Source organism: Cebus imitator, unplaced genomic scaffold, assembly GCF_001604975.1.
Source record: "Cebus imitator isolate Cc_AM_T3 unplaced genomic scaffold, Cebus_imitator-1.0 Scaffold584, whole genome shotgun sequence".
Lineage (NCBI taxonomy): Eukaryota > Metazoa > Chordata > Mammalia > Primates > Cebidae > Cebus > Cebus imitator.
In genome coordinates, this window is record NW_016107899.1 from 522,123 (window position 1) to 531,981 (window position 9,859).

General features: G+C 41.9%; 1 protein-coding gene across 1 annotated transcript in view; it reads right to left on the reverse strand.

The window, feature by feature from the left end:
* The window catches only part of LOC108294521, an 11,029-nt gene extending 3,548 nt beyond the window's left edge, over positions 1 to 7,481 (reverse strand). Inside the window, 1 exon segment of the mRNA XM_037734201.1 lies at positions 7,143 to 7,481. Coding sequence (XP_037590129.1) covers positions 7,143 to 7,481 — 339 coding nt within the window.
* Positions 7,482 to 9,859: the final 2,378 nt, after the last annotated feature.

Consider the following 9,859-nt stretch of genomic DNA (forward strand, 5'->3'; position numbering starts at 1 on the left):
TTTTGAGACAGAGTTTTGCTCTGTCGCTCAGGCTGGAGTACAGTGGCATGATCTCGGTTCACTGCAACCTCCACCTCCAGGGTTCAAGTGATTCTTCTGCCTCAGCCTCCAATGTAGCTGGGATTACAGGCACATGCCACCACGCCCAGCTAATTTTTGAATTTTTAGTACAGAAGGGGTTTTACCATGTTGGCTAGGCTGGTCTTGAACTCCTGACCTCAAGTGATCCACCCGCTTCGGCCTCCCAAAATGCTGGAATTACAGGCATGAGCCACTGCACCTGGCTATTTTGCTCATTTTAAAATTTAGGTTACTTGTCACTTTTTTTTTTATTTTAGATGGAGTCTCACTCTGTTGCCCAGGCTGGAGTACAGTAGAATAATCTTGGTTCCCTGCAAACTCTGCCCCCCGGATTCAAGCAATTCTCCTGCCTCAGCCTCCTGAGCATCTGGGCTACAGGTGCACACCACCATGCCCAGCTAATTTTTATATTTTTAGTAGAGACGGGGTTTTACCATATTGGCCAGGCTGGTTTTGAACTCCTGACCTCAGGTGATCAACCTGCCATGGCCTCCCAAAGTGCTGGGATTACAGGCATGAACCACCATGCCTGGACCATTTTTGGTTGATTTGTAAGAGTTTTTATATATGTATTCTGGATACTAGATCTTATCAAATATATAGCTTGTGAATAATTTTTTTCCATTCTTTGGATTGTCTCTTTACTTTCTTATCTTTTGATGTAAAAAAGTTTTTAATTGTGATGCAGCCCAAGTTTTCTATTTATTTATTTATTTATTTATTTATTTTTTGGTGACTGTACTTTTGGGATTTTATCTAAGAAACTATTGGTTAGTCCAAAGTCATTGTAGAGGGTTCTCCAGAGAAACAGAACCAATAGATGATTAAACAATTGATCAACTGATAGATAGAAATTTCTTTTGAGGACCTGCATCACATGATTATGGAGGTGGAGAATTCTCACCATCTGCTGTCTGTAAGCTGGAGATGCAGGAAAGTCTGAGTTCAAAGGATTGAGAACCAGGAGGGCTGATGGTGTAAGTCTCAGTCCAAGGGCAGGTAAAGATTGATGTCCCAGCTGGAACAGGCAGGCAGAAGGAACAAGTTCTGCTGTTCTCCAGTTTTTGCTCTGTTCAGGCCCAATTTTGTTATGTTTCGAGACTGTCTTGGCTATTCTGGGTTCCTTGCATTTTTGTATAAATTTTAGGATCAGCTTGTCCATTCATGCCAAAAAAAAAAAAAAAAAAAAAAAAAAAAATTAATAAAAAAAAAAAAAAAAAAAAAAAAAAAAGGCTGTTGAAGTTTTGGTAGAGATTGCAGTGAAGCTGTAGATTGCTTTGGGGAGTATTGCCATCTTAATAATATTACATCTTCCAGTCCATGGACATGGGATGAGTTTTTATTTACTTATATCTTCTAACAATATTATGTGGTTTTCAGCATATAACTTTGCACTTCCATTTTGGTTTATCCCTACATATGTTACTCTTTTTGATGCTATTATACATGGAACTGTTTTCCTAATTTGAGTTTTGGATTATTGCTACGACTGGTTTTTATATATTGGTCTTGTATCCTGCAATTTTGCTGAAACAGTTTATTAACTCTAATAGTTTTTCTGCATAAACTATTTAGAATTTTATTTTATTTTATGTATTTTTTTAATAGAGATTTTTTATTTTTTATTATTTTATGTACTTATTTATTCTTTATAAATAAATAAATAAATAAATAAATAAATAAATTTTCATGTTGGCTAGGCTAGTCTCAAACTCCCGACCTCAGGTGATTCATCTGCCTTGGCCTCCCAAAGTGCTGGGATTACAGGCATGAGCCACCATGCCCGGCCTACACTTTTTTTATATATAAGATCCTGTCATCTGAAAATATTTTTTCTCCTTTTCCAATCTGAATACTTTTGGTTTCGTTTTCTTGTCTAATTACTCTTCCATTATCTTTTCCCCCCAACTTTACAATTGGTTTATAGGGATAGTAAATGAATTTTTGAGTTATGATGGGTTGATCAGTACATACACCATCAAAAATCCAGGAGTAGCTATGTAAGGCAAAAAAGGTGTAACTAATTACAGTATACTAAGTGACTTGAGAGAAACCAGAAGATGTTTATAATTGATGGGGAGCCTGGAAGAGAGACATTGGTACATAACAACGAAATTGTACTGAGAATTCTCAAGGATCTGACATGGGAACACATGGGAAGAAAGGGAAGGAGGGAAGAAAGTAAAGGAAGGAAAGGAGGAGTAGTAAGAACAGGAGGAAGGGAAAACGCTGGGTGGTACTAAGAGCAGAAGCTTAATCAGTTTCTCAAATGTAAATATTTGAAATAGGAGATAAAAAGGGAAATTTTGGGATATTTCAATTATAGTGTGGACTTGAATGTCGAATAGAAGAAATATCTCAAAACAGTAAAAAAGATGTTTTCATCATGACTAGATATAAGTGCTGAAGGGGAGTTTCTGGAGAACTAAATGAAATACGGTACACAATATCAATAAAAGCAAAAACCACATGACAATCTCAATCAACACAAAAAGTGCATTTGAAAAAATACAACACGCTTCACAATACAAACACTTAAAAAACTGGGGCCGGGCATGGTGGATCATGCCTGCAATCCTAGCACTTTGGGAGGCTCAGGTGGGTGGATTGCCTGAGCTTAGGGATTTGAGACCAGTGTGAGCAACACAGTGAAACCCCATCTCTACTAAAATACAAAAAAATTAGCCAGGTGTAGAGGCATGATCCTGTAGTCCCAGCTACTTAGGAGGCTGAGGCAGGAGAATTGCTAGAACCCAGGAGGGGAAGGTTGCAGTGAGCCGAGATCACACCCCTGCACTCCAGCCTGGGGCGGCAGAGGGAGACTCAGTCTCAAAACAAAACAAAACAAAAACAAGCTGTAAATGGAAAGGAGCTTCCTTAATCTGTTGAAGATTAGCTCAAAAAAAAAAAAAAAAAAAACCCTACAAAAAAACCAATGTTTAATGGCAAAAGCATGAATGCCTTCCTTTTCACATCATGAATAAGACAAAGATGTCCACTTTTGCCACTTCTATATTCAAGATTGTACCAGAGTTTCTAGACAGGGTAAATCAGGCAATAAAACGCATCTGGATTAGAAAGGAAGAAGAAAAACAATCTCTATTCCCTGCAGACATTATCCTATATATAGAATATGTTAAGGAAGCCATTAAAACAACTACCAGAACTAAGAAATGAGTGCAGCAAGGTATCAGGATACAAGATCAATACACAAATATCAATTACATTTCCACACAATAGCATTGAACAGTCTGAAAATGAAATTTAACAATTCCGTTTACAACAGCATCAAAAAGAATAAAATACTTGCAATAAACCTGACCAAAAAAATACAAAACATATATCTTGAAAACCACAAAATATTGTTGACATTATAGATGGCATAAATAAATGGAAAGATGAAAAATGTTCATGGATGGAAAGACTTCATATTGCTGGGGTGGTAATAATTCCCAAAGTGTTCTACACATTCTGATAGTGACAGGAGGCAGCCAAATGCCCAGGAAGATAGGGGCGAGTCTCTGGTGAAACCACACCTCCAAGCTGAAGGCAGTTTAAAGCCCGAAATCGAAGCTACAAATTAAATCTTTGGACAGGATTGAGAACCTGTCTTCTTGTTTGGCATTCTTTCCTCTTATTGATCCCCATCCTTCACCTATTTTATGTATACATACCCTTTCCTAATTGATTTTCTACACTGTCATGTCCACCTTTGAGTGGTGTCTTTGCTTTAACCTTTTTTGCATACTCATGAATCAATCAGCACACACTCCCCATTCTGAATTCATAAAAATCCCAGGGCCCAGCCACACTGAGAGAAAAAAAACCACCCGACTGTGGAGGTAGGGGATCCCCCCAACAGCCTTCTGCATCCCCTCTCTGCCCATCTTCACCCTTCAACTGTCAGTGTAACCTCATTCTTCTTGGACATAGGACAAGAACTCAGGAACCACCAGACACAGGTATAAGCTATAATACAGGCAGGCTGGGGCACCTCCAGTGGCAGGCCCTGGGGCTGAGTGAGGCCTGGGAATTGGGGCGGGGGGGCATCGCTGGCCAGAGGTCACAATTGGCAAAGTAACTGAGATAATTCCTGTTTCAATTCCACATACTTCCCATCAAAAGCCTAGTTGGCAAGTTTGCAGAAATTGATAAGCTGATCCTAAAATTCATACGGGAAATGCCAAGGACCCAGAATAATTAAAATAATCTTCAAAGAAAAAAACAGAATTGGAAGACTCTTCCCTATGTTAAAGCATCCTGCAAGATGCAACAATCATGGCTACATAGTCCTGGGATGCAGACATAGAGATATAGATGAAGGGAATAACATTTACAGCCAATTGATTTTTCAGAGTGTGCTGAGAAAATTCAATGGGGGTCAGAATCTTTTTTTTTTTTTTTTTTTGAGACGGAGTTTCACTCTGTCACCCAGGTTGGAGTACAGTGGTGTGATCTTGGCTCACTGCAACCTCTGCCTCCTGGGTTCAAGTGATTCTCCTGCCTCAGCCTCCCGAGTAGCTGGGACTACAGGCGTGCACCACCACGACTAATTTTTGTATTTTTACTAGAGATGGGATTTCATTTTGCCATGTTGGCCAAGCTGGTCTAGAGCTCCTGACCTCAGATTATCTGCCCGCCTTGGCCTCCCAAAGTACTGAGATTACAGGCATGAGCCACCATGGCCAGCCAGGAATCTCCTTTTTAACAAATAGTGCTGGCACAATGGGATACTCTCATACAAAAGAATAATGTTGGATACCTTCCTCATTCCACACACAAAAATTAACTCCAAGGTGACTATGGATCTAAAATTAAGAGCTAAAAAGATAAAATCTGGCCGGTGCAGTGGCTCATACCTGTAATCCCAGCACTTTGGGAGGCTGAGTCAGGCAGATTACCTGAGGTCAGGAGTTGCAGACCAGCCTGGCCAACATGGCAAAACTCTGTCTCTATTTTAAAAAATATAAACATTAGCTGGGCATGGTGGCACGTGCCTGTAACCTCATGTATTCAGAAGGCTGTGGCAGGAGAATTGCTTAAACCGGGAGGCAGAGGTTGCAGCAAGCTGAGATCATGCCATTGCACTCCAGCCTGGGCAACAGAGCGAAACTCTGTCTCACAATAAAATAAAATAAATAAATAAATAAAAAGACGAAATCTTAAAAAATAAAAAATAATAAAACAAACAAATAATAGATAAAATCTCAGAAGAAAATATCACTACAGGTGAGATGAAGGCTTTTAAGATGTGGCATCAAAACCACAAAGTGGCAAAAGAAAATACAATAATTGTACTTTATAAAAAGTAAAACATTTTGTGTTTCAAAAGTGAAAAGACAATCACAAAATGGGAGAAAATATTTGCAATCATATACCTGATAGGGAACTTGTATTTGGATTACCAAAAGAATTCTTTCTAGTCAATAAAAAGAAGAAAAATAATCCAATTTTTAAATAGGCAAAGCATTTCCGTAGCTATTTCTCCAAAGAAGACACACAAATAGACAAGAAACATGTTGGAAATAGATGCTTGGTGCCGCAAAGAAAAATTAGCACAGTGACAAAGGATTTTTCATCAACGCAATTTTTCCTTCCTGGACTATAGGAAGGGTACATCCGGTAGCCATTATGCCCGGAGAGTACAAAGAACAAAGGGAATACATACAAAGTTATTCCTTATGCATTGGTGTTGTCCTTACTGCTGTGTCTGATCTCCTTTGGCTGGAGCCGGACCTCACAATCTAAACTAAAACCTGATTGGCTAATAACTTAAAACTTTTCTAAACAGGTAAAAGCAATGGAGAGCTGAGACAAGCCTGTGAGCATGTCCAGCACAGATATCTTGGTTAAAGTACAAGGACATAGGATAGGGCTTAACAAAGGGTTATTAGCACACTTATGATTTAACAAGAAAGGAAACTTTAAAAAGGAACTTTTCTACTTCCCACAAAACGCATGAAATGATTCTCTGCATCCTCAGTCCTCAGGGATGTGCAAGTCAAAACAGCAATGGTGCCACTTCACATTCACCAGAATGGCCAGGATGGAAAAGCTAGATAATGACAAACGAAGATGAGGATGCAAGGAAGCTGTAACATTCCTGCACTGCTGGTGGGACTGTCAAATGCTACAGCCATGTTGGAAACTAATCTGGGAGATCCTCAACATGTTAAATGTCATGTAAGTCTTCATATGACCCAGGAATTCTCTGGGTATGCACCAAGAGAAAAGATATCCACACCAAATAGTGTATAGGAGTGTGCGGAGCAGCATTATTCACAAAAGCAAAAAGGTAGAAACTACCTTATGCCCATCAACTCGCTAGCATCCCCAGGAGCATTATTCATGCAATTGAGCATTATTTGGCCATAAAACAAATGAAGCTGTAGGCAATGCTACTATGTGGATGAACCTTGAAAACATTATGCAAAGTAAAAAGGCAGTTGCTGCCGGGCATGGTGGCTCACGCCTGTAATCCTAGCACTTTGGGAAGCCGAGGTGGGTGGATCACCTGAGGTCAGGAGTCCAAAACCAGCCTGGCCATCACGGTGAAACCCCATCTTAAAAAAAAAAAAAAAAAAAAAGGCAGTTGCACAGGCTCACATATTGTATTATTCTGTTTGCAGGAAATACCCAGAATAGGCAAATCTATGGAGCTAGGGTAGAGCTCTCTATGAGGCTGTTACCTAGGGCCCAGGTTGTGGCTGGGGGTGGGGCTTGGCGACAGCATGAGGAATGACTACTGTTTACAGGGTTTCCTTGGCAGGGATGGGGAAGTGGGGGTGGTGGTGATAAAATGTTATAAAATTGATTGTGAATTAAAATTGACTGTGCACAACTATGAATATACTAAAAGCCATTCAATCCATCACCTTAATCAGGTGAATCTCATCTAGGGCGTCCACATTGAGACTGGGCAGACAGAGTGAAAAGGGCAAAAGATGAGTAACTGTTTGAACGGAGGCAGAAACAGAGAGTGAGATTTCCTGTGAATGGAAGAAATAGAAGAGAGCACGGTCATCTTTACAAATGAGGGATCTGAAAGTGGGGGTTCACACCAATAGTGTCACTGCCAGAGAGGAGGCTCGCCCGCAGGATGCAGGCAGGCTGGGGTTCACACTGGCACGGGTGCTGGCAGCCATGTCAGCAGGCAGGAGGGTCCCGATGCCCAGCTGAGGGGTGATGATAGCCTGAGTGGGCATGTTGGCCATTAGAGGGGCTCTCCCACAACCTCCGTCCACACAGCCCACAGCGACTGTGCAGAGCCCCAGAAGAGACTGCGGCAGGTGTGTGACCGTATAAAGAAAGACGGCCTGGTGGAAGGCAGGAGGGGCTCTTCTGCGGCTGGAGTGGGGCCCTGACCAGGAATGTGGGGAAAGGGGCAAGTAAACCATCATGCTGGCCAGTAGATTGGCTGGGACGATGAGCTGGAGGACAATAATGGGGAGTGGCTGTGAGCCCTGGGAGAGTGTGAGTGTGAAGGAGATGGGCGTGAGGCCACTGGGGGATACGTGGGGCCCACTGCTGTGCAGACGGAGGTTGTGGGAGAATAAGCTGCTGAGGTCTGTGAGTTTCTAGGGGTCTCCTGGGTGCCTAGGGCTGGCTCTTGCAGAAAACTGGGGATGGTTAGAGCAGAGCCAGGAGACACAGGAGTCCCTAAGGAATGGGGGTGAAGATACGAGGGAGATTGGGGAGGATGTCAGGGAGCTCTGTGAGTTTCTAGGTGATTCCTGGGTGCGGGGATTTGAGATCTGGGGATGGTTGGAGAGAAGCGGGGACACGCGGGAGAGTCTCTGAGGGAAGGGGTGAAGAGGTGAGAGAGATGGGGGAGGAGCCCTGTGAGGTCTCTGAATTTCTGGGTGTTTCCTGGATGTGTAGGGTTGACTGTTGCAGAAATCTGGGGATGCTTGGAGGGGTTGGGAGACAGAGGAGCATTCCTGAGAGCAAAGGGTGAAGACGAGGGAGATGTTGGAGAGGATCCCGGGGAGGTCTGTGGGTTTCTAGGTGATTCCTGGGTATGGGGGCTGACTCCAGCTGAAATGTGGGGGTGGTTGGAGAGGAACTGTGAGACATGGAGAGTCCCTGTGGGCTGGGAGTGAAGACATGGGAGACATGGGGAGGATTCCAGGGAGGTCTGTGAGTTTCTAGGGGTCTCCTGGGTGTTACGGGCTGAGCCCAGGAGAAATCTGGGGACGGCTGGAGAGGAGCTGGGACATACTGGAGCGTCCCAAAGGGCTGCAGGAGGAGAGATGAGAGACAGCGTGGAGGAGGGCACGCAGATTTGTGTCTGTAGGTGCTTCCCGGGTATCAGGGGCTGACTGTTGGAGATCGGGGGTGCTTGGAGGGTAACTAGGAGACATGGGAGAGTCCCTGAGGCTGGGGTTGAAGGAGCAGGAGTCACAGGGGAGAATCCCAGTGAGGTCTGTGAGTTTCTATGTAATTCCTGGGTGTGACGGGCTGTCAGAAATCCGCGGTGGTTTGGGGGTAGCTGGGAAACAGGAGAGTCCCTGAAGGCTGGGGGTGAGCTGCCAGACGGTGGCAGTAAGAACATGTGGCATGTTATTGACGTACGGGGTGACTCTGAAGAAGCCCCAGGGGAGGGAGTCTCTGTGTCATCCAGGCTGAAGTGCAGTGGCACAGTCATAGCTCACCAAAACCTCCAATTCCTGGGCTCAAGCGATCCTCATGCATTGGCTTCTTGAATAGCTGGGACCACAGGTGCACATCGCCATGAATGGCTGTTCACCCATTTTTCAGTTGTTCATTTGTCTCCATTGTTTTGTGACCATCCCATCTTAAGGAAATTAGCTGCTCTCTGTCCTATGTTGAGGATAACTTTCCGCAGTCTTTGGCTGTATGTCTTAATTTTAATATGCAGTCAAATTCATAGTCTTCATTTTATGGCATCTGGGTTAAGAACCATTATTTTAACCAAAATTGGTCTGCCAGTTTTTAGCTTTGAGCCTTTATTTTGCCAATAGTGTTTTAAAAGTGTCTGCGTATTTCTAGGACTTTATTTTTCATTTTGCTAATGTAAATTACGCATATATATATATTAAGATAATATTTGCTTATTTTTAAGAAAAATGTTAAGATGCAAGCCCCCATTCCTATATCAACCTCCTCTCCTTTGTTAATTCCATTTATCTCCCCAAATCACCATCTTTAAAAATTTCACCTTTGTTATTTCAGATTGGTTTCTATATATTCACATACATATTTATGTAAGGTTAGAAATAGAGTTTGGGGGTTTGTGTGTTTGTTTTTACTTAAGTGGTACCATATTGACTATACATTCTGCATGGATTTTTGTTTTTCTTTTTAAATTTTTATTTATTTTTTATTTACTTATTTTTATTTATTTAATTAATTTTAATTTAATTTTTATTTTTCTGCACGTATTTTTGTTGTTTTTTACTTTGCCTTGGGGATCTCCCCATGTTCATACATATAAATTCCCTTATTCTTTCTCACTGCTCCCGTCATTCCTTGCTGTGAGTGTATTGGGTTAACAAGCTGTGATTGGTGAACATCTACTTTTTCTCTTAATAATTCTGCTATGAACAGCTTTTATACGTACTCTTATGAATGTGTATTTCTGCAGGATGATTCCATAGAACTGGCAAACTTAAAAATTTGAAAGAAAGCTGCCAAATTTTCTTTTCAAATGCTGAACCAATTTATGTTCTAACCCAGAGTAGACAATATATCCATTTTCTCTAGCATACAACAGAACTGGCTATTATTAATCCTTTTTATTCTTTTCTGTCAGGTA